The sequence below is a fragment of the Ruditapes philippinarum genome, unplaced genomic scaffold (genome assembly GCF_026571515.1).
Source record: "Ruditapes philippinarum isolate M1 unplaced genomic scaffold, ASM2657151v2 ctg311_1_1_1_1, whole genome shotgun sequence".
In the NCBI taxonomy this organism is placed as follows: domain Eukaryota; kingdom Metazoa; phylum Mollusca; class Bivalvia; order Venerida; family Veneridae; genus Ruditapes; species Ruditapes philippinarum.
In genome coordinates, this window is record NW_026864451.1 from 121,186 (window position 1) to 146,738 (window position 25,553).

The window sequence follows — 25,553 nt, forward strand, 5'->3', positions numbered from 1 at the left end:
TTTCAAATAAACAATCACTTCAGCGCGCGCAAATATCGTTTTCAAATTAAAGTTTCGTAAGACTTCCCGATGCTCGACTGTAAGTAATTTGTATATGTATGCGTTTTTTTTGTTTGTTTTTTAATTAAAGCTTCTTATTCTTTAATATTTTTTATGTATCTCATAATCTGTATTGAAAATTTGAATTTTATTACACATGGACTATCAAATTATGATGTATGCCTAGAATTGAATAAACTTTCTAATTACACAATACGGGGTCATACTGATCTTTGCGTCTTTCTCTGAAATAATTATTTCCTTGTTAAAACATATTTGACCACATATTTCTGTCAATTAACTGTTCACTTTACTTCCGATTTTTGTTGTACGGAAACACATGTTTCTATTTGTGTTTTCTAATCAATTCGAATCTATAATCAGTTTAATGGGATCACCACCGGGTAAACGACTACTAGGTACTTTGGTCATGTTTTTTTACCCCAAATATTTGAATGTTTCTATTGGGATTAAAATGAGCATAGTTAACTAAACAACTGGTTGTATAAATCCCTGACCTGTCTAATTCTAATTATGAGATTAGTGAATATATAAGACTTTCACTACAAAAAATTCCTAAACAAAAGAGCACATGTTTAAATTTATTCCTATACAAATAAAAGATCAGAGTAGGGATCTGTCAATTGCCAAAGATACTTTTATGTTAAAAGTTTGATTAATGAATTATGTAAGATGAAAATATAAGTATTGCTTTTTTTATTTTGCTAATGTAAAATGTAATATTGTGCTGGAATTTTGTCGGAGGGTCCTTAGGGGTTTTGTAGTTAAATAGTTTTTTTTCGGCGATAATGGTTCAAGAATATAATGTTTTCAAACTATATGTTCATCACCATCAGTGAATTTTTAGTTAAATGTATGCAAAATATTTACTAACAGCTATATGATATAGCGGTTTATGAGCGTTTTCCGCGTACAGCCTCCTGGGGTGTACTAATAAGTTAGTTTTCCTTAGTTATCACGCAAGCATGATCCATGTCTCTGATGTAAGCGACAGTTTACAATTATTTGTCTTTAAAAAATATTAAGGACTATTAATGGTTTATAACAACAAAAGAACATGCATGATATTGAGAATACGGTGTTGCAACGTTCTAGTTAATGACCCGTCATAAACAGTTGGTCGCTGCGTAGTAATTGGAAAATTGTTATCAAAAATAATAAAGAAAATTTGCCACTAAATTAAAGCATTTACTTATAAATTTTCATTTATGCTTTTTGTTAAAAAAATATTGATAAAGTTATTATTTTGAAGGGTTTTCATACCAGAACTATTTATTACAGACGTACGTATGCCTAAACCTGATAACCGCGGCAGTATGACATCACGGAGTAGTGATTTAAACAAAAATCAAGAATTTTTCAGAGAATTATTATCTTTACAAATTGCAGATATGAAATTAAAGAATGAAAATATTTTCATATTGTAAATGTCTGTGATGAGTGATGAGTCAGCTTAGAAAAAATCAAGGTACTATTTTTTGACCTGATTACCGCGGCAGTAAGATTTGACGGACAGTTATTAACATTGGGTCGGCATAGCCTCCCCAAAAATAAATGCTATCATAGAAATAAACTAATAAACTGCTACTTTTGTTCAATACATTGATTCAATGCTTTCATAAATTGTAAAAATGAACTAATATAATAATTGTATTGATAATTCAGTTTCATATAAGAACACCTGTCCCATGCATGGTTACTTTGATTCCATGTACAATGTAATGAAATCATGCTATCAATGCAATGTGAAAATCAGCATATATACTGTTTCTACATTGATTTAATGCTTTCATAAATTGTAAAAATAAATTCATTTACTGGTAAATCGGTTCCGTATTAAGATATCTGGTTTACTTTATTGCTACTTTTTTACCATTTTTAGAAGAACTAGAATCCTTTAATGTAATAATCAACTTATTTATTGCCACTTCAGTTCCCTCACCTTGAAAACAAGTATCATACATGTATATTATAAATTGAACTTATACATGTATATAGACATTTCGGATTCATATAAGGATATTTGGTTCCATATATAGCTACTTTGGTACCGTATATTGAAGAATTGGTATCATATATTAAGAAAATTAACTTATATATAGCTACTTGGATTTCATGCACTGACGGTATTGTTTCATATATTGTAACTATAGATTAATATAATGGCTTCCGGTTTATAAAAGGGTCTTTTCAATTCATGTATAGTGGAAGTGAACTTATATATAATCCACATGATTGGTTAAATTTATTGGAAAAGAACAATATAAGACCGCCATGGCTTTCCATACCTGTTGACTGTAAAACAGCAGGGGCCTTGTTTTGCTGTACACTTGCCATACTATAACTTACCGAGATAGGACGAGATGCTGCATGCTGCATGCATGCATGTGTTGGCAGTTAATTATATATTTTAAAACGCTTTTATATAAAGACGTATCCTGTTTTCTCTGTCATCATGCCAACTTTCTAAGAAAAGGCTTCACAAATATTTTTCTTTAGTGCAACTTCTGCTGACCGAATTTCTTTAGAGAAATAACCTATTTATAACAACAGAATCACTTCACAGTAAATTTAACCTCTTTAGCAATACAGCATTACCTTAGCAAAAACAAAAATCTTCGTCTCCCAAAACGAGGTTGCTCGGTAAATATCTGTAATCATGATCAAAACTAAGATTACGTAGTAACAATTTTAGAATCGATAGCTTTATTTTATGATTACTACTTTCAACGGGCAGGACTTGAAATGGTTGCACTTTTTAAAGTGAACGAAATGGTTGCACAATTGGTTAAAGCGAACGAAATGGTTGCACACTTGGTTAAAGCGAACAAAATGATTGCACACTTGGTTAAAGCAAACGAAATGGTTGCACACTTGGTTAAAGCAAACGAAATGGTTGCACACTTGGTTACAGCAAACGAAATGGTTGCAAACTTGGTTTAAGCAATCGAAATTGTCGAACACTTGGTTAAAGCGAACAAAATGGTTTCACACTTGGTTAAAACAAACGAAATGGTTGCACACTTAGTTAAAGCGAACGTTATGTTTGCACATTTGACAAATTAAATGGCGACCGAGAAATGAAAATTTATAACGGTCGTTCATATTTTGGTCAGGACAGTGGGTTTGTATGTTATTTTATATAATCTGATTATCAGAAATCATTAAAGCAGCGTTTATGTCACAATCAGCTTTCTGTTTCAGCTCCCCATTTTCTGATTTGACGAATTTATTGAAGATAAAAACATGTGTACATTTTTAGAATTGACAAATGCCTATCGATCTTGTCGGTTTTCTACTCATTTATTCAAATCTGTAAGTTTAGAAGTTTATAAAACAAAACAGCCTATGTTTCTGTCATTACTGTATAAAATCTTTTAGCTTGTTATAACGTCTATAACGTCTCAATACACATAGATATCCTGTTCAAAAGTCCCCCTCGTATAGATCAGATGGCCTCTTGTTTCGTTGCTCTTTCTATTACAAATCAGCATTAGCAGAGGGTCGAACGTATAGCGGGTCGATATTTTTAAGCGAGGTAAATGGTGCGAAACGGAATAATGGCGGGTTTTAAACTATAAACACATTTCAGAGTGAGTGTATTTTATAAATATGTAACAGTCATTGACGGTTAATTTTGTGTGGATTATGTGTGGCTCTGACCTACATGACATACATATGTTTCCTCCAAATCATAGGAGTTTAGGTAAAAAGTAAAAATGGTTAATGAAGGTAAACTGGCAATACCTGATTTTGTGTCCGTGACAAAGTAATATAAGTTCTTTTAATTTGATTTTTATGGTGGCATATTTCTGCCACCAGATAACCTGATAACTAACTAGTTAATTAAGAGGTTAACTGGTTACGTAACTAGTTAACCTGATAACTAACTAGTAAATTAAGAGGTTAACTAGTTCCGTAACTAGTTAACCTGATAACTAACTAGTTAATTAAGAGATTAACTAGTTACGTAACTAGTTAACTTGATAACTAACTAGTTAATTAAGAGGTTAACTAGTTACGTAACTAGTTAACCTGACAACTAACTAGTTAATTAAGAGGTTAACTAGTTACGTAACTAGTTAACCTCTTAATTAACTAGTTAGTTATATGGTTATCTGGTGGCAGAAATATGCCACCATAGATTTTCAATGATATATATAAGTTCGTTTACTTACTGTGATGTAGGGCTGCCATATGTTTTGTATGATTCGGCGTTACTTCTTAAACTATTCCTACGTTATTTTCAAATTCGTTTCCCCATAAATTCCAAATGTCAATATTGGGGACCTAGATATGTTGCCTGATTTCTTGGTATCATAAATTAATGACAGAGAAATGACATATCACCTTGAAACAAACGTATATAATTCGAAATAAAAATCAAACGGAACACTGTTGGTTCTACTTTGGTGCCCGTTCGTGCCTTAAAATATGCACCGGTGAGAGGCGGGAGGTGGGGCGGGTGCAACTGAGGTCTTCTCTCCATCAGTAATGCTAGAAAGACGCTGTGTGATCTCTTCTTTGTTAATGCAACGTAAAATCCCCCTCGCCACCCCCACACCCCAAAAATGAAGAAAGAAATAATTAAAATCTTATTTAAGCTAGTATCTTTCAACATACAATGATTTAACTTTAACACGTTAAAAAGCTTTTCATGTTTTATGTTTCAAACACATAATTAATGTCGGAAAATTATACTATGATCATAATCGATGTTTTATATAAATATACTTCAAGCGTTCACTTATTTCATTATATGAACGCATGTAATGTAAATAAAACAACAAAAAAACAACCCCCACCCTCACTTGCAACAGTAAATATTACCTTTAGTCTATAGGAGTTTAGTGTTCTTCATGTCTTTATATTCCAGAATATGGTGAAATAAGTTAAGTGCAGACTATTTAGAATATTGTTAGCTGGCGTATGTTCATTTAAACATATTAAATATTGAATATTTGAACATAACATTCAACGAATCATCTTATTTTTGCTGTAAAATTCATGTTTTGATCTCCAAACATTGTATATATTTCAATTTATACTTGTTTACACTTTATGAAAATTATCTTTTCGTATTCGTATTTATAAAATTACAGTATAAAATGAATCTAAAAGCATATAAAGTTGACTGGCTGCCCATTATTAATTTTCATTCAAATGGACGTTATAATTATTGCAGACTTCATAACACATCATGGGTATCCATAAACAGGTTTTTTTTTTCAATTGTTTTTATATATATATATAAACATTTAGACCCGTTAACAGTCTTTAGAAGAGGTGTGTAAAGTTTGGAGTAGCATGACTATTTGTGTGATATTGAATTTGTCGCCGAGCGAGTAAATAGCTAGCCAACGTGTAAACTCCGTGCAATTTACAGTTAACTTGTTTATACCCTGTGTGATTTAAGCAAGGAAGATGGGCGACTTCAGGTTTGAACGTTTTTATTCTAAGATTCTTTGTATTGTGTCTATGTTATGTTACATGATTGAAGTGTAAAACTGTTTCTTTTAAATTACATGATAAATGACATGTTGAATTCATTGGATTAAATTTTATATGTATATAAATTTAATAAAAAAGAAAAACAGATTTCCCTGTGTTTTACTATACATCACTGTGAATAGTCGAGCAAGGACCTTGCTTGCAAAGGTCTTCTGTAGTAAAGGTATAATGGTACATTTTCTTTCTTTATTTCAGTAAAGAAAATAAGTATACAATTATGGTTTATTTTAAATAATTATTAGGGAAAAGATAATTAAATGCATATTATCTGATTATGCAGACAGGTTAAAAAACCTGATCAGACTTATAACATAAAAAGTCACATTTCTAAAAAGTGATAAATATACTTTTTTAAAACTTTGTTTATTGAGCATAATATATGACATAAACAGAAAGAAAATTATTTGGTTACAGTCACTTTTGTGATAATCGTTTCTACTTTTTCATGTTTTTATAACACATAATAACTGATAATTTTGAAGTCCTTCAAATATATGTTACATATGCGAAATATAAAACAAAATAGGTTAAATAACTTCTTTATGCTCTTATTCATTGCGCCAACACCTGTCAGCATTTATTTCATTCAGTTTTCAGAGAAAACTTCAAAGTGAAATGTTCAATGTCAAAGAGTTTTCAAAATATTTATGCCAGAAACAAAATATTACATCCAAATATATAAAATAAATATACAGGCGTTGAGCAAAATGAAGTTGTTGGATACATTTCTGTTAAGAAATTTACATTACAACATATTTTTTTATGAAATTCAAATATTTTGTTTCCTGAAAATGGGAAATAACGGGAAATAATTCTAAGAAATTTAAAGGCAACCAAAATCTTTTTGATTTTGATTTGTGTCATATATAATAAACAAAACAAATTAAAAAGAAGCATATTTATTATTTGTTCTAGAAATATGATTTTATATGATGTTCGAGCATATTAACCAGCCTGTTATGCTACAGAAAATCATATTAATTAAAATCTTCAGAAATGTCAAACATGTGTTTAATAGTTTTAATTATATATTTAGAGCATATTAGATGTTTAACAGCTGAAGAAAGAAGCGCCGAATGTGCACAAATGTGTTTAAAGGTAGTAAATGTAACAGGGTCTTATTTTTAAGATCTAAGCTTACTGTTGAATTTCATAATTTTGCAACGGGAGACAAATTCGCCGGTCTTGTCTGATACTTTTCAAGGGAGATTACTCCATTGGTTTTAACTGATTTTATGTTAGTAATCTAAGGAATCAAATGATTATTATGTCATGTTATTTCTTGATGGGAAAGTCATTGTGTCTTTGTTGTTGTAAAGAAGAGATATTAGAATGATTGATATACATGTATAATACACAGTTTGTGTGTATGTTAATGTCAGGGTTGTTGTTCATTATTATTGTTCAACACCTCTTAAACCGGATGGCAGATTTTGCTTAAACTTCCAGGGGTGAACAACCTTAATGTGTAAATGGTAGTAAAGGAAGGAATTTTTGCTGCGACCAAATTCAACAGAATTATAGCCCTTTGTTGATTTTTTCACTATATACCATATAGAGATTTTGTGAACGCAACTCCTCTTCAACAGGATGGCAGAGTTTGCTTAAACTTCCAGGGATGAACAACCTTAATGTGTAGATGAAAGTAAAGGAAGGAATTTTTGCTGCGACAAAATTTAACAGAATTATGGCCCTTTGTTGATTTGTTCACTTTATACCATATATATATGTTGTCAGTGGGGGCATCCGTTAGTCCTAGTTTTATTAGATCTTAATATGTTTTACTTCTTACCTTTGTATGCTACTGACGAATGCTAGTGTGATGCTGCTTGTCTTCTCTATTTGTTAACGCAATGCTATTTGTCTTATTTATTATAACCGTTTTCTTCATTTATCATACTTTAAACATGTGTATTATATTACAGAAGTCGATGTAAAAAGCTTATCAGAGCTTATGTTTATTGTTGATGCATCCGACTTATAAATAAAATTTACTTGACTTTACTTGAGAAAATTAGTGTTTTGTGGTCAAGTTCTTTATCTTTTAAGTTGGTTTGTATTTATCCTGACTGCTGCTTAATGCTTTATTGTAAATATGGAGAATTGCATTATTGTGATTCTTTTCTATTCTGGTCCAGTCCATTGATTGTGAAATTTGTAAAAAAGTATGAGTTTCAGAATGACATGTATCTATCAAGTCACCTTTCATCTTTTATTCACTATTAATATTTTACCTTGCAGTTAACAGTCATTGGTGTGATAGAGAGAAAGTATCAGTAACAAGATTGATGTACCAACCTTATCCCTCAGATGGTAAGTTACATTGTATTGTGTATTGTTTAAAGTGTAGATTTAATATATGTTAAATGTGTTTATAATTCTATAATCTATGCATATGATATTTAAGGACTGTTGCTAAGTATGAAGGACTGATTGGCCACTAGACATGTAAATGATTATGTTCTAGATGAGAACATAAGTTATGATATTAGTTAATGTAATGCATTGTTTCTACTTTATTTTACTTTATATTTACATATTGTTATATACTTATTTCAGAGTGTTGTTTGTACCTTATACTTGATGTAACAACCTTAATTGAAGATGGATCATATATAAATATGATAGAAGATAGCTGTTTGTTGAATTGATTTAACAATCCCGAACCTACTTGACCATCAGGGGCTCGGATAGTGATATATTTAAATTGCGCCGAACCACCCCTAATACATAGAATGTAAACATATCCATACAAAATACAAATTCACTATAATTATAAAGCAAATGAAGCAAAGATAGTTCATCTATATGACAAATGATGAGTATATTTGACAAATGCAACAAGATACGTGTACCAAAACTTTAAAGGTTTTGTGAAATAAAAAGCATTTCAGCATTTCTGAAACTAATGGGTCTTTAACAAACGTTTTCTAAATGTCTTATGTTTTTACGAAAGTAGAAAGAGTAGCCGTTCAAACATATGTTTTATAGGTGCTTTACAGGTAGCATAGCTGACTGGCAATGGTGTGGAATGGAAATGTGTACTTCAAAAGTAGTAATTAGCAGGATGTAATTCCAGTTACCTCGCTCAGAAGTAAGCTGAATGTATGTACTTCTTTGTTTTGGTAGCTTTTTACGTCGCACAAACACAGTATAGGTCTTATGCCTACTTTCCAGCTTTACTGCTGGAGGAAGACCTCAGGTACCCTTACGTTCAATATTTTAGGCACGAATGGACGTATGTACTTGAATAATGGGTATGGGTAGGATGTGACTACAGTTACCTCTCTATAAGGTCCTTACTTCTTTGTGTTTCGGGAAAATGGTTTGAGCAGTGGCTTTTAATTCATGATTAGTAATTTAGATAAGACAGAATTTATTCACTTCCAGTGTGTGGGAAGCTATAATCTTATAAACACACTTTCGATTCCGTACCTGGAACAAAGCATTACTAAGCAAAGAAACAACGAATTGCCCTTGACAGGGTTCGAAATCACGCACGCACCCCCAATCCTTTGATTGCCAACCAGTCCACGCGATAACCACCTAGCCATGCGGTCACTTTAGTTAAGATCAATTTCAATAGGGAGCTGCTCAAAAAATATTGTAAAACATTTTATGACCATCAAATTGGAAGACGAATTATTTCATGATTGAAGTGACATCATGCCCATCTAATTGTTCATTGTGTGTTCACAAGTAAACAATATTCAACAAACCACATGACCCGTTGGCTCATTTTTTAAAATGGCAGTCTTTTTATAATTGAGTTAGTTTTTAGCTCGACTTTTCTATGAAAAGGGGAGCTATCCTACTCGCCCCGGCGTCGGCGTCGGCGTCGGCGTTAGCGTTAGCGTTAGCGTTGGCGTCACACCTTGGTTAAGTTTTTCGTACCACCCCACTTTATTTTAGAAGTATTACAAGTATGGCTTTGAAACTTACCATACTTGTTCACCATCATAACCTCCATCTACAGACAAGAGTACATAACTCTGTCAAGGTTTTTGACAGAATTATGGCCCTTTTTTGACTTAGAAAGTGTATTGAGCTTGGTTAAGTTTTTTGTACCACCTCACTTTATTTCAAAACCATTGGAGGTATTGCTTTGAAACTGACCATACTTGTTTACCATCACGACCTTCATCAACAGACAAGAGGACATAACTCTGTCAAGGTTTTTGACAGAATTATGCCCCTTTTTGACTTAGAAAATACATTGAATATGGGTAAAATCCACTTATTGCCTTAACCCTTTGAGATATTGCTTTTGAAACTTTTAATGCTATTTCACATCATTACCCCCATCTGTACGCAAGAGAAGGTAACTCTGTCAAGGATTTGTTTTAAAAATTAAGGCCTTTTATCGACTTAGAATCTTGGTTAAGTTTTTTGTACCACCTCACTTTATTTCAAAACCATTGGAGGTATTGCTTTGAAACTGACCATACTTGTTTACCATCACGACCTTCATCAACAGACAGAGGACATAACTCTGTCAAGGTTTTTGACAGAATTATGCCCCTTTTTGACTTAGAAAATACATTGAATATGGGTAAAATCCACTTATTGCCTTAACCCTTTGAGATATTGCTTTGAAACTTTTAATGCTATTTCACATCATTACCCCCATCTGTACGCAAGAGAAGGTAACTCTGTCAAGGATTTGTTTTAAAAATTAAGGCCTTTTATCGACTTAGAATCTTGGTTAAGTTTTTAGTACCAGTCCACTTTTTGACTGAACTGTTTGAGATATTAATTTGAAAGTTGGAATACTTGTTTACAATCATGATTCCCAAACATGTCCAGGAGAAGGTAATTCTGTCAAAGATTTTATTTGAATTATGGCCCTTAACTGTCAATGTTTTGTATTATAGGCAAGCACTAAAAAAGTCGAGCGCGCTGTCTTACGGACAGCTCTTGTTATATTTTATTCTAAACATTTTTCATAATCAATTTATTGTCAATCCCGATCATAATGGAAAATCTCTTAAAATATGTTATTAAATCAAATCAAATTGACAACGATAAAATAAGCATAATATCACTTTAACGGATTTCGGAAACTGATTAGAACACTAACTCAATATAACAGACTATTTCTATGCCATAATTTGATTAAAGACCAATGCTTGAAATACTTAAAATTAATTCAGAAGAACTATTTATAAAGTCATGTTTAACAAATGATTTGATTTGCCCAGTTTTTGAAAGAATGTTACTGTTAATCGAAATGTTCGGTTTACTCTTAACTATTCGAAGAATAGTGAGGCTTTACTTATATTTGGTTATCGGGGTAACACTGGTTTAAGTTTTTCTTGCAACTGCATGTATAATCTTATATCTGATCCATAAAGATATTTGCTTGGCACTTCACACGTGACCTATAGAGGAAAAATGAAGGTCACATTTTAAGGTCAATAACTCTAGCATGAGCTTTGACTGAATTGTGTCCCTTTGTGGTAAAATCAAAGATGAAGTTTTACGCTTCAAAACTGTCGACGGTTTTTACTTGAAACTTTATAATTGAAGGTCACTCCCTACGACCGCTCATTCAAGACTGCGGATGAATTATAAGCCTTTGTTAACATACAAAAAACCTTCAGTCACAACTGTGTCACTATCTTAAAATAAAATCTCCATCTTTGTTTAATCCTCTTGTTTAACTATCAAGCACAGAGAAAAAAATAGTCTAACTAGAACAACCATAAGTTAAGATAAAAAATAACTTATTGGTATAATTTGCCCCCCCCCCCCCCCAAAAAAAGACAAAAAAAGACTGAATTGTGTTTAATTAGCATTTAGATATTTCATATTTCATGACCAGATTATAATAAAATAGAATCATATTAAATATCAATTAATTTTGTTTATTTAGCACTTATCAACATTAAAGTTAAAATTATTTATATTTACTTATTCTAACAATTAAGTTTTAAAGTACAAAATCAGTAAAATTAATGACTTTGAAAAATGATTGTTCTAATATTTTACGCCATATTTTACAAAATCTAATATTCACAACGTCAAATTTATTATGAAAAACTATTATACAGATATCTTCTTTTTTCTCTTTGTAAAAGTCAAATTGCTATTCAATAAAATAAAAGGTAACTGCTTAATACATATAATAGGTATGGTGCACTTCAAAGTGCACATCAAGTGCACTTTGCAGTGCACTAGTAGTGTACATCTAGTGCACTCCAAGTGCACTTTGTGTAACCTTTAGTGTGAACTCAACTGTACTCCGGAAAAGTGTAAAAATTGTACATGTAAATAAAAAAAGGTTAAAGGCACATCGTGTTTTAAGAATGAATGTTTTTTTTCATTCTTTAGAAACGACAAACGCGAGTTTTATAGCATTTATACAATAGTATTAATCTAAGAGCTTTTTAAATGCTTATCGCCTGAAGAAAGTAGATCTGAATGCAAAATTATCTGTCATGAAATAGCAAAATGTAACAGAATACTAAATCAATATATTTTAACTAATTGCCAAAAATACACAAGCAAAAAGATGGTTCAGATAATTGGCCAATCAGTAACATTTTGTAACTATAACAGGATACTAAAAGTAAAAAGCTTTTGAGAAAAAAAAAGAAAATAAAAGCATTTCTGAAGCATTATGTGCCTTTAAAACATAATACTGATTTTCAAATTTCACAATTTTCACAATTAGTGAAACACAGATGGTTTAAAGTAATGATATATACAAAAATTGTATGTACTTAAATTTATAAAGAATTGGCATAAAGAAAAGCAAGGAATATTTCCATTTTGTTTAATTCGATAAAGTAATTTTTCTGTATTATCAAAGTTGCTTAAACTCTTATACACATAATCGATAAAAAATGTTGGAATCCTTTGAAAAAAAGTGAACAACTTCAAAATCCTAAGCCATTTATAAAACGCCAGAAAATATAGGGAGTATAATGTAATGCACCTCGTCGTCCGTCTTTCTTGTAGTAATTCCGTCTTTTTGAACAGAATAAAGGAATTTGAAACGTACAGTGAAGATTTGATAGAAACTTAAATCATTTAGATCTACATCTAAGTAGATCTATGAAATTTATTTAAAGTAAAGTGGTTACATTGAAGATTAAATTTGTTAGATAATGTTCTTTTTTTATTCTAGGAATAACGAGAATTTTGGAAAACAAGAAGTTGGGAAACAAGCAAGCAAGACACAGTCATCAGAAGAAGCCAACAAGTATTAGACGAAAACACCTTATTAGTCCCCTACCGGTTTAACCGGAGGGGACTTTAGGTTTACCCTCCGTCCGTCTGTCCATCTGTCCGTTTGTCTGTCTGTCCGTCTGTCTGTCAGTCCGTCAGTCCGTCCGTCCACAAAACTGGATCCCGCGATAACGCAAAAAGTACTGAAAATATTTTTATGAAACTTGATATATGGATAGATGGCAGTATGGAGATTATGCACGTCTTTTTCTTTTCTTCCTATGTTGAAAATTCTGGTTGCTATGGCAACAAATAGTCTGAAAATATGGCAAATTTAACACATAAACTGGATCCAGTGATAACTCAAAAAGTACTGAAAATATTTTTATGAAACATAAAATATGGGTAGATGGCAGTCTGCAGATTATGCACATCTTTTTCTTTTCTTCCTATGTTGAAAATTCTGGTTGCTATGGCAACAAATAGCCTGGATTTCAAGATTTCTGATTTATTTTTTTCAGCTTTTTCACTATAAGTTCTTTATTTCTTAAGGTGTTTACTTCAAACTTTAAATATAAGTTTCTGGTCATCAACCACATCATATGTGACAAGGTTTATAACTCTAGCACAAAAATTATCATTATTACCTCCCTTGAACTTAGAATTTTTATGGAAAAACATGTTGTCTTTTTTAAATAACTTCTTTATTTCCTAATGTATCTACTTCAAACTTCATATATATGTTTCTTATTATCACTCAACATTTTTGAGAAGGTTAAATACTCTAGCAAGACTATTTCCAGAATTATGTCCCCCTTGAACTTAGATTTTTTTCGAGAAATTGTTATTTTTTACTCCAACTTTTTCATTCCTTATAAGATTTACTTTAAAATCCCACATCGTAATAATATGACAAGGTTGTATAAACATAATTGCCTTACTAGGCAGGGAAACTTAACACATTAATGTGAAATAGACAAACTTAGAACTCAAAAGATTTAAGTTCATTCATGCCATTCATTCACTGGTAAAATTGAAATCAGAATGTTGCTGGGGTTCTAAACGGTAGGGGACTTATGGATTGCTTGCAATACTATGATAATTGCTTGTTTACATTCAGGACTGGTACCTTTACGGCAACGTCATATTCTGATTTAAATATGCTTAATAATTATGATTTTGTACTTATATTATATTTCAAAATTTGTTTTTTGTTGACTTATCAACATACATACATATATGTACACGATTCATTTTCCAACTATATATTTTTTGGAACTGTTCAAATCATTCTTAAATTGTGAAATTAAATACAATATAACAAGAGTATAATAAGGTTGTTGACTTCAAACTACTTGCCCCTCACCGCTGTGTGGGTTCGAATCCCAACATGAACTGTGGATTCTTTTATGTGAGGAAGCTTACGGAACGTCGGTGGTTCACTCAGGTGCCCGTTCTTGCCTGAAATAATGCTTGGAAGGGCACCTGAGGTCTTCCTCCACCAGTAAGCTGGAACGTCGCCATATGACATATACTGTGTTCATGTGACGTAAAACCCAATCAAACAAATAAACAAGAGTATAAAAGTATATACATGTACATGTAGATTTAATTGAAGTAATTCATATTTAGTAATTATAATTGAAATGGGAAATTAATGATTGCAGCGATATTACATTTATAAGCATTACAATTAAGGCATGTTAAGGACAATTATGTCATTTTATACATTAAAGCTGCATGCCTTCAGGTGAGCCGAAATATTTCAAGAAAATTAAGCTATATACTTGTGTACATATACATGTACATATAATATACTAAGATTTTTAAAAAGCTCCACTGAGGCCCAAAAGCATATAACATATTTTTTTTTGAATTTCTTCAATAGATCAACAAAAGAAATATACTCATAAAAAAATGAAAATAGTATTTTTGTGCTACATTTGTATTTTAATTCTGATTTACGTGAAAAGCGTTGCACCGCTTTCAATTTTGGTCACTTTTCATAATCAGAATAAATATTCTTGAAAAATGAATAATCTAATGATCTGAAATTTGGCACACAAGTAAATGATCAAGTCCTACATGAATTAAATGGAACGTTATCTTGAGAAAATATCTCCAGTCTCGTCTTAACAAAAACTTCAGTGGAGTCCCTTTAAGAAAAGTAAAAGATTAAAAATTAAAGTAGTAATTTATATATTATGTGCAATTTATTATTGATTTTGCAGAATTAATAATTATGTATTTACTGCGTCACTTAGGCAGTCAGGGCTATTTTTGCATGACTTGTATTTTATTTGATAATTTACTATGCCATTTGCGATGTGTAAATTTATTTCTTTGCTCGTTTGACAATATTTTATTGTGCCCCCACCCCCGGTCTAGGGGGGAAGGCATTTAGATTTACCCTTGTCCGTCCGTCCACCCGTTCTCATTTTGTGTCGTACGTAACTCAAAAAGTTTTTGACATAGAGTCGTGAAACTTTATAGGAATGTTGCTCAGCATGTGAAGTTGTGGATTTATTCTGTTTTGTCAGAGTTATTGCCCTTGACTTAGTAAAAATTTGCAATTTTTAACGTATTTGACCTTGAGTCATGAAATTTAACAGGAATGTTGCTCAGCATGTAAGTTCTGCACCTGTTTTTTTCATGTGGATTTTTTTCAGTTTTGTTAGAGATTTTGCCTTTGACTTAGTATAAATTTGCAATTTTCAACTTGTTCATGCATTACTCAAAAAGTATTAAACCTGTAGGCCGGAAAGTTTACAATGTTGTTGATCAGCTTGTGTACTTATGCACCTTAGGATTTGCTTGTAGATTTATTCTGTATTTGTAAAGTTCTTGCCCTTTATTTAGTTAAAAAAGTTTTAGTTTTCAACTTGTAAAGCATGTAGCCCAAAAATGTTTGACCCAGAGTCATAATATTGACTAACAGTAGAATGTGGGGACACCCGTGTCATATGGACACATTTCTAGAGTCTTTTTGTGCCCCTCTTTAGGGGGGGATTTAGATTTACCCTTGTCCGTCCGTCCATCCTTCCGTCCTTCCGTCCGTTCTCTTTTGTGTCGCACATAACTCAAAATAAATTTGACATAGAGTCATGAAACTTAATAGGAATGTTGATCAGCATGTGCAGTTGTGTACCTGTGTACCTTTTCAACTTGTGTCGCATGTAACTCAAAAAGGATTTGACCTAAAGTCATGAAACTTTACAGGAAGGTTGGTCAGCATGTGTAGTTGTGCATCTGGGTATATTTTTGTGGATTTATGTAGTATTGTTAGAGTTATTGCCCTTCACTTAGTAAAATGTTGCAATTTTCAACTTGTGTCGCATGTAACTCAAAAAGGATTTGACCTAAAGTCATGAAACATTACAGGAATGTTGATCAGCATGTGAGTTGTGCACATAAGTATTTTAGTCTGGATTTATGTAGTATTTTTAGAGTTATTACCCTTGAATTAGAGTTTTTTGCAATTTTCAATTTGTGTGGCATGTAACTCAAAAAGGATTTGACATAGAGTCATGAAACCTTACGGAAATGTTGCTCAGCATATGTATGTGTTTCTCTTTTGGTTTCGCGTGTGGAGTTCTCCAGTATTTGTAGAGTTATTGCCCTTGACTTACAGGAGTATAAATTTGCAATTTTTAACTTGTTCATGCACAGCTAAAAAAGTATTTGACTTGTAGGCCTGAAAGTTTACAAGAATGTTGGTTAGCATGTGTACTAATGCACCTTGGGGTTTGCTTGTGGAGTATTTGTAAAGTTCTTGACCTTAACTTAGTAAAAGAGTTTTAGTTTTCAAATTATGGCACATGTTGTAGTTTTAATATATTTTCAAAATTTCATAAAAATAAGCATAAATCTATAAAATCTATAATATTAAACATTGTTAACTTTGTCAAATTTTAACAGATAAAAGTCAGGATGGCAGAATCGCATTTCGATTTTTATTAAAAAAAGCTTTGAATTTAAATACGTTGGAAACTGTGAATGCCCTATTTATTCTTTCACATATGGTGTTATACATGTAGTGCACATGTTGACCAGTGGACATCCACATAATTATACTTGTCTTTAAGTAATATTGTTTTTATTTTTAATTGATATAGGGAATCCGGAATGAAACCATTTCAGATATTGTTCCAAAATGCTAAATATAATTCTGACAACTCACATTTGAACAATGGAACATAATTACTTCCACCTAACATCTCATATTTTGTTATGACTAAGTCCATAGAGATAGATATTCTAAAGACTGTCTTTTCCACTTTCTGGAAGATTTTATAGGGATTTGTACCTTTCACACACTGAGAAAATAAGTGGTCCAGGTGCCCATTCGTGCCTGAAATAATGCACGGAAGGGCTCCTGAGGTCTTCCTCCACCAGTAAAGCTTGAACGTCGCCATATGACCTTAACTGTGTCGGTGTGAAGTCAAACTCAATAAAACAAACAAAAAAGTGGTCTAGCCTACTGCATTACAAAATGTCTTGCATATTTTTCATATGTTATAATTTTATTCTGAAATTGTCTGAAAACTATTAATAGAATAAAGAGAGACAACTGCAGAAATGCAAAGTATAACTGGTCTTTTATTCCTTTTCTCTCCAAATTTTTTCCTTTGACCCAACTTAGTTCGAATGATCTTAAATACTTACATGAACTAGATTTTCTCAATTTAATTTATTGCCTACCGGTTTCTATAATCATCAGGGCAAATAAACATAAAACCATAGTTACAACGTCATTTTTCAATATTTGTGTACACATGTGTACGCAATGTAAAAAATGTCGACGTCATCAATTTTTGTTTAGTTTCGGTTTAAACATAAAAAAAATAAAAAAATAAAGCTCTTTTGATAACCTAGTTGATACATCAGTATTTTATATTTTTTAAAAAGGACATATGGAAAATTTTGGAGCACTGTTACGACAAATATCTAAATGTGCACTTTATTAAAAGAATTTGTCGTATCGATGGGTCTCTTATTTGCTGTTAATGAACCGTCATTCTATTTCTTGAGTTGATCTCTAGCTTGTCCAATATAAAATTCATTGCACCCATTCCATAATAATACGTACAATACAATTTTTACTGTACAATCCATATCTTCTTAAATATGGAATGTTTTATCTTTAATTTTCAAAGAATTTCCCACTATTATATGATCACATAGAACACATTTGGAATCGTTGAATTTACAAATGGCGTATATGATTGTAAGGGAAGTAACTTTTGGTACTCATATTATTCCATATAAATAAAATTTATACGTTTTTGAAAACAACCATGTATATATGATAACAAGAGTAACTTCCCTTTCGAGCAGGTATGCCATTTACAAATCATCAGGGGAGATTACTCTTATCGACTTAATATATGGTAAAAAGAGTTACTTCCCTTACAAGCAGGTGTGCCATTTGCAAATCATCAGGGGAGATCACTCTTATCGACTTAATATATTGTAACAAGAGTTACTTCCCTTATGACCAATCATGCCATTTGCAAATCATCAGGGGAGATCACTCTTACTGATTTTATATATGGTAACAAGAGTTACTCCCCTTACGAGCAGGTACACCATTTGCAAATCATCAAGGGAGTTCACTCTTATCGACTAAATATATGTTAAGAAGAGTAACTTCCCTTAGACCAATTACGCCATTTGCAAATTATCAGAAGAGATCACTCTTATCGACTTAATACTGACGCCAAGTGTTGCTTCCCATACGAGCAGGTACGGCAATTGCAAATTATCAGGGGATATCACTCTTATCGACTTAATACTGACACCAAGTGTTACTTCCCTTACGAGCAAGTATGCCATTTGCAAATTATCAGGGGAGTTCACACTTATCGACTTAATACTGACACCCAGGGTTACTTCCCTTATGAGCAGGTACGCCATTTGTAAATTATCCGGGGAGATCACTTTTATCGACTTAATACTGACACCAAGATAAACAAAAACGTCATTTGCAAATTTTCAGAGAGCACTCACGTGTACATTATAATGATACTTAGGGAATTACTTCCCTCAGAAGCATACATGCCATTTGTAAATTATCTGACACCATCTGACACCAGTTTTTCGTAAGAAAAATATACCAGTCATAGAAGACAAAAAGGGTTCCTTTTATTCACAAGTCAAGTTCATAAAATATCGAATACTTTATTGATAGCAAAGATTATGTCTGAATTTTAACAATATGCATGTTTAAACCGTATCCAAGGTAACACTGGTGTGCTTGCTATTCTTCTCACTACAAATAAGTTCTAGATGTCTAAATGTCAAGAACACAAAAGTTTGAAACACTTTTTCAATATGTTATGGTCATTAATCAAAACAATTCAATTTAATATCTGCACCTTCATTGCCTTGTAAAAAAAGGTTTAGATTTCGTTTCGTATTATTTTTTTAACTTTGATATTCAGTAAAATACAAGAAAATGAAAAGAAAATGAACATAAAATGAGGAATGCTAGACGTGTAGCAATTTAAATACCTGATTGTTTGTAAGTAAACCAATTTGATGATTTCTAACTTTATCAAAAATTTATATTTCATTTTCAGAAAAAAACACAAGACATGAAAAAAAAAATACAACTGATCATTGTGTATTTAAAATTATTATAACACTTTAATTTCAACAAAACTATTCTGACACTCATGTATTTAAAATTCCTACATTTAAAATTCTAAATTAAGTAAAATGGTGGCTGTAAATGCTGCCGAACTTAATTTTCTTTTACAAGCTAAAACTTGTTTTTTTTAAAAAAATACAAGAACAGAAAGGTTGTACATTTTTTTCATCGGCCATTTATTCATCTATTCAAATGTTTTGCAAAATTTTGTTTATAATTGTCTACCATTTATTGCGCTATTTAAAGATTTTAGGACAATATCTTCGAGTGTTTATTAAAAAAAAAAACATGTCCCTTATTTTTTCTACGTCAAAGTTGTTTTTGTGTGTCCTATCATATGACTTATAAGCTAAATGGATTTCAAAACTTTACATATTATCTACTAACACAAAATAATATGAAATAAACCAAGGATATATACAACATCAATTTTGGATAATGACGTCATAAGGCTATATTTAACTTTTCCACTTTGTGATCATGCATGTAATGTGATCTTGTTAATACTAAAATTTTGTCCAATTTGTACAAATTCTATTATCTTCAATCAACACCTCTATCTGGTGAATAAGCCTAAGCTAAAAATAGACCATTATGGCTAAAAATACACCATTGTGACTAAAAATAGACCATTGATGGCTTAGCGCAAACTGATGCATCTCGTTCGTCATAACTTAGGATATACTGCCGTTTTGAACCAAGCCCTTAAACTATGCAATTTCTTGGCATTTGCGGTCCATATTTATAAACCATGAAAAGTTTCTTTAAAGCGACACACCTTAGTGAAAATATAACCTTATCACAGCCATCATAATGAGTATGAATTAATGGAAATACCAGAAGAAAATGAGCAAATGAATACAAAATTTAAAGAAAAAAAATAAAACAAATAAACAAAAAGCACAGCGTCCTTTCTATATTTAGAACATTTATTTCCGTTCTATATTAAGAATATTTATGTCTATATTTAGAACATTTGTGTCGCTTTTGTAGGAATGAATATCTCTTAAATAAATGTTAATTTATAACCGCTTAAATTAACCTTTTTAGGCTTAATAAGCGCCATACCTAATTTAAGCATATTTCAAACTGCATTAACGTCACAAATCGCCTGAATATGTCATTTGAATTGTAAGGCACATAGAATATAATGTAAATAAACATTCTTTAAGATAAGTAATTACCATAAACAATTGTATATAGGCACACATATTGAATTTCATTAAAAACAAAGTATTCATGTATGAAAAAACACAATCATCATAAATTTAATTGCACATTAAGACACAAGCATATTTATTCATATCTATACAGCCCAGTCCACTTATTACGTCATCGTGACGTAACCATGACAGAACCGCGTGCTTTGGTATCGTAAGTAATAACTATTGATATAGAATGATAATTTGGCAATTATGCTGATTTGTTATCATTTTTTTTTTGTATAAAACCTATCGAACAACTTCTTTTGAAGCATTGCCTCCCTAGAAAAGCTACAAACTACATTAAAATCCGAGATTATTGAATCTTTAAATCAGTGTTTGCCGAAGATTGACCTAAAGAATATGAAACATGTTCGGTTTTTGAAGTTCAGTTAAGAATCTGTTATATTCCAAATCAAAACATAAACTTGTATACATCATGCTATCGCTCAGATCTTGCTTTAAAAGAAAACCTACATGCTGCCAGTAGATGGCCCAGTACAGCAAGCCGCCAAACTATCACTCTATATCTGTCCATTTCTAAAGTTTTTTTGGGTACAACAAGCAAGCATTAGTACACAGTACAAAGTTATTGTCTTTCATCATAATGTTTTCATATTATAAAAAATACCGACATACAATGGATTACAAAAATGATTAACCATTTGTGGTAATTTCATTACCATTCCTACAAGTCGTTACAACGATATCGTCTAATATAGATTCTAAATCATTGAATGTGCTCACTTTGAAAATGTCATTCCTATTTGATGCTATTTGTTCGATCTCGGTATAATCATTCATGTTAACAGCAATGGGTATAATCCTAGCGCCATCGTCCTTGAGAGCTTTAGCAGCATCGACTGTTGTTTCTTCATCAACATTACCGTCTCCGTCCGTGATAACGAAGATTATATTTTCCGCATCATTTCTGTCACCCAGAGCGTCTACAGATATCTCGCTAACCGTCCTGAAAGCGGCTGCAGTATTTGTTTTCCCTGGTCTGTAACGGGCAAATTTTATGGCGTTCATAAGTACAGGCAGTCTGGTGTACCTGCCGAGGGAGAAAACGATTTGGACGTCATCGCTGAAGGTCATCAAGGAGAATCTGTTATAGCTACCTTCTCCGCTGAACTCTTCGGCAATAGATGCGATGAAGTTGAGAGCAGTCTGGTAGTTCTTAGCTCCAACACTGTCCGAGCTGTCCATGAGGAAGTAAATGTCCTTCACAGTAACGCATGCTGAAAACACAAGAAAGGGAAACATTTTAAATGGACGAGGTCATTTACCATATAATCTTATTTTATAAAAATGTGCTTTTATTTTCCTAATGAAAACGACATCCTAAAATATAATTTGAGATTCAGGAATAGACATTGCTGTTTAAAGTATCTGATATATCAAATATTTTCTTTAAAATGATTTCCAAACAAATTCAATGACAAAATATTAGATTGATTGTAGTGGTAAATTATATATTTACTAATCATACACTGCTGTAAGTGAAACGCACTTACGCATTAACGGACTGGTAAAAAGCATTTATGCTTATAAATAACGGTTTCGGATATAACATATTTAGTGTACAGTTATACAAAGTTGCACTATAAGCGAAATATTCTTATATGTGGACTCGTCTTATACGCGGGCTCGTGGTATAGGCAAGCTCGTCCTATACTTGGATAATTTGGTAAATTTCTACTTACAGTCCTGGCAGTTTTCTCCTCTATAACCAACACGACATTCACAGAATGGTCCGTTAATTCCTGGTACACAGAGGCCTCCGTTTCTACAGGGGTTCTCCTCACATACTGTGGGATCTGAAATTACAAACCAAGATAATATGCAATTGGAAGTTGAGCATACATAGAAAGGCTATCTCAAAACTTCTATCTATTATATATATATATCTGTTTCAAAAGTGGTAAATGTTATTTGTTTAAATTTCAAGGCCTGTCATTAAATGGGTTTGATAATAAGAAATAAGGCTGCTTAACAAAGCAATAATTTTCAATTACTTTGCATCATTTTTTTTAACTTGCTAGTTTTTTCATGGTTGGGTTTAACGCCGCACCAATATTGGTTACTATCTCAAAACTACTATCTATTATATATATATATCTGTTTCAAAAGTAGAGAATGTTATTTGTTTAAATTTCAAGGCCTGTCATTAAATGGGTTTGATAATAAGAAATAAGGCTGCTTAACAAAGCAATAATTTTCAATTACTTTGCATCATTTTTTTTTAACTTGCTAGTTTTTTCATGGTTGTGTTTAACGCCGCACCAATATTGGCTACGTTCGATCTGTAATGGTGGAGGAAGACTTCCGATTTCTCTCGGCACAAGTGGGTACTTAAATAGATACACGAAATTTTGATAGCTAGCTCGAGTTTCTCTTAAAAATGTCGATTATTATTGCAATGTCTTGCTTTCGGATAATGTGGTTTTATAAACAGGTTATTGCTCAACAGAGGGAGGACCGCTCTGTCGGAGAAGCACTGTATCAGGTAATTGTAGAATATAGACAAACCTCTGCAAGTTTTCTTGACAATACTGCTGGAAATATTTCCGAGGGCTGTGTAGTCACTCAGGATGAAAGCATTCTGTGCTGCCGGTGGACTAGCAATGCTGTTGATCTCATAGTGATCAAAATTACCAATGCCAACAGCATAGATATGCACACCTATAGGTATAAAATAAGTACATTTAACATAATAATTATAACAATAATAATTAATAATAATTTTAAGAAGAATAGAGAAGCATGGTATGTTAATGCACAAATTATAATTTGATAATTCCACGTTTCAATATCTGTATTTCGTATAAAGAAACCCTTTTGTCTTTTTAATATCCATTTTGATAAATCATCAAGTTTAAATAACTTGAAAACGACAACTTTGATTATAGATTAACAATATGGCGGACGCAATATTCGGAAACACTCGGAATACACCGATGATAGGTTGAACACCACCAATTCATTCGTGTCTAATTAACGGTACAAAATACCTGCATTTATTCATTATTTACAGCACACCACAGATTTGGTTTAAATATTGAAAATTTCATGCTTGCTATTAAAACAAAACGGTTTCCGCGTCATAGGTAGCACCTAGTTTCATGCTGGTAATTTGACAGAAAAAAATCGAGTACCTTCATCCTTCAGCATTTTCGCCTCTGTAATTGTCTCGTCCGGATTGATATTGGACACACCGTCAGTAACGATAATCACTGGAAATAGAAAAAGGGAGCTCATATTCAAACGCAAGCGCAGAAAGAGAATTGCATGAACAAAGTAATTTTGATACATATTACATGATTTAAAAAGAGACTACTTTACAGACTATATTGCAACATTCATTATCTTACTGATTGCAACAAATATTTTCTTCGAGAACATGGACACTGGCTGCAAGAAAAAGTTCCTTTCTTAATGATAGCAAGAAGCTTGTTCTTTAAGAAAATGTTCATGGACTGATCAAAAATATTCTTTGACGGCATGGTCACGGATTGCCAGGACAAGTGTTTTTTTTCAAGACTGTTTGTCACGATTAAATTTTGTCAAAATTAAGTTAACTTGATACATTTATCAAATTAAGATAAAAACAAACACAAATACTTACAGAAATTCTGAATGTTTTGCCTGTCGCCGTTGGCCCCTCCGAAGTAGCGTTCTCTTACAAGCCTAAGACCGGCAGCCGTGTTGGTATCACCGTACTCGTAGCCGATACCGGCAATGGCGTTCTGTAGTTCATACAGGTTGTAATATTTGCTCATGAAGAAACCGTGCCTGTAATATTAACAATAGTTATAACATTATTCATTTCCGTACAGATTGTAACATTTGCTCATGAAGAAACCGCGCCTGTTATATTAACAATAGTTATTACAATATGTACGGAAATGAATAATGTTATATTTGCTCATGAAGAAACCGTGCATGTTATATTAACAATAGTTAAAACATTATTCATTTCCGTACAGATTGTAATATTTGCTCATGAAGAAACGTTGCCTGTTATATTAACAAAAGTTAAAACATTATTCATTTCCGGAAAGATTGTAATATTTGCTCATGAAGAAACCGTGTCTGTTATATTAACAATAGTTTAAACATTATTCATTTCCGTACAGACTGTAATATTCATGAAGAAACCGTGCCTGTAATATTAACAATAGTTTATACATGATTCATTTTGGTACATATTGTAATATTTGCTAATGAAGAAACCGTGTCTGCAATATTAACAATAGTTTATACATTATTCATTTCCGTACGGACTGTAATATTCATGAAGAAACCGTGCCTGTTATATTAACAATAGTTTAAACATTATTCATTTCCGAACAGATTGTAATATTTGCTCACGAAGAAACCGTGCCTGTTATATTAACATTATTTTAAACATTATTCCATTATTCATTTCCGTACAGACTGTAATATTCATGAAGAAACCGTGCCTGTAATATTATCAAGAGTTTAAACATTATTCATTTCCGAACAGATTGTAATATTTGCTCATGAAGAAACCGTTCCTGTTATATTAACATTATTTTAAACATTATTCATTTCCGTACAGACTGTAATATTCATGAAGAAACCGTGCCTGTAATATTTACAATAGTTTAACATTATTCATTTCTGTACAGATTGTAATTTTTGCTCATGAAGAATTCGTGCCTGTTATATTAACAATAGTTTATACATTATTCATTTCCGTACGGACTGTAATATTCATGAAGAAACCGTGCCTGAAATATTAACAATAGTTTAACATTATTCATCCAGCTGCATGGGGAAAAAGCGTGTAGCTTGTTTGAACGACGACTCTCAAATCCGATTTCTTGTGGCTAATCAGAGCTGCATTTTGTCGTTTGATACTTCATAGATCTGACCTCAGGAGTGACTTTGCCACTCGGTCACCCTTGTTCCCTTTATACCAAATTATT

At 32.0% G+C, this 25,553-nt stretch overlaps 2 protein-coding genes across 39 annotated transcripts in view; one reads left to right on the forward strand and one right to left on the reverse strand.

Moving 5' to 3' along the window:
- The window catches only part of LOC132725620 (uncharacterized), a 61,504-nt gene extending 46,826 nt beyond the window's left edge, over nucleotides 1-14,678 (forward strand). For 3 of the 10 annotated variants that reach the window (XR_009625082.1, XR_009625080.1, XR_009625083.1), the window contains 3 exons: nucleotides 7,813-7,884; nucleotides 8,563-8,676; nucleotides 12,704-12,801. Coding sequence is in view for 1 of the 10 variants with exons in the window: in XM_060710764.1 (XP_060566747.1) it covers nucleotides 7,813-7,884; nucleotides 12,704-12,799; nucleotides 13,854-13,897 (212 nt within the window). In the remaining 9 variants the exon portion in view is untranslated. Of the gene's footprint in view, nucleotides 1-5,324; nucleotides 5,499-7,812; nucleotides 7,885-8,562; nucleotides 8,677-12,703; nucleotides 12,802-13,853 lie in introns of those variants that run through there. The other 7 variants (XR_009625087.1, XR_009625086.1, XR_009625085.1 and 4 more) reach the window with 6 other exon arrangements.
- Nucleotides 14,679-18,908: 4,230 nt separating this feature from the next.
- Nucleotides 18,909-25,553, reverse strand: part of LOC132725621 (uncharacterized) — a 164,567-nt gene continuing 157,922 nt past the window's right edge. For 28 of the 29 annotated variants that reach the window (XM_060710770.1, XM_060710773.1, XM_060710767.1 and 25 more), the window contains 5 exons: nucleotides 24,227-24,393; nucleotides 23,757-23,834; nucleotides 23,131-23,283; nucleotides 22,305-22,418; nucleotides 18,909-21,839 (listed from right to left, as the gene is read on the reverse strand). In XM_060710770.1, coding sequence (XP_060566753.1) covers nucleotides 21,256-21,839; nucleotides 22,305-22,418; nucleotides 23,131-23,283; nucleotides 23,757-23,834; nucleotides 24,227-24,393 — 1,096 coding nt within the window. In that variant the 3' untranslated portion in view covers nucleotides 18,909-21,255. Of the gene's footprint in view, nucleotides 21,840-22,304; nucleotides 22,419-23,130; nucleotides 23,284-23,756; nucleotides 23,835-24,226; nucleotides 24,394-25,203; nucleotides 25,356-25,553 lie in introns of those variants that run through there. The other variant, XM_060710782.1, reaches the window with a different exon arrangement.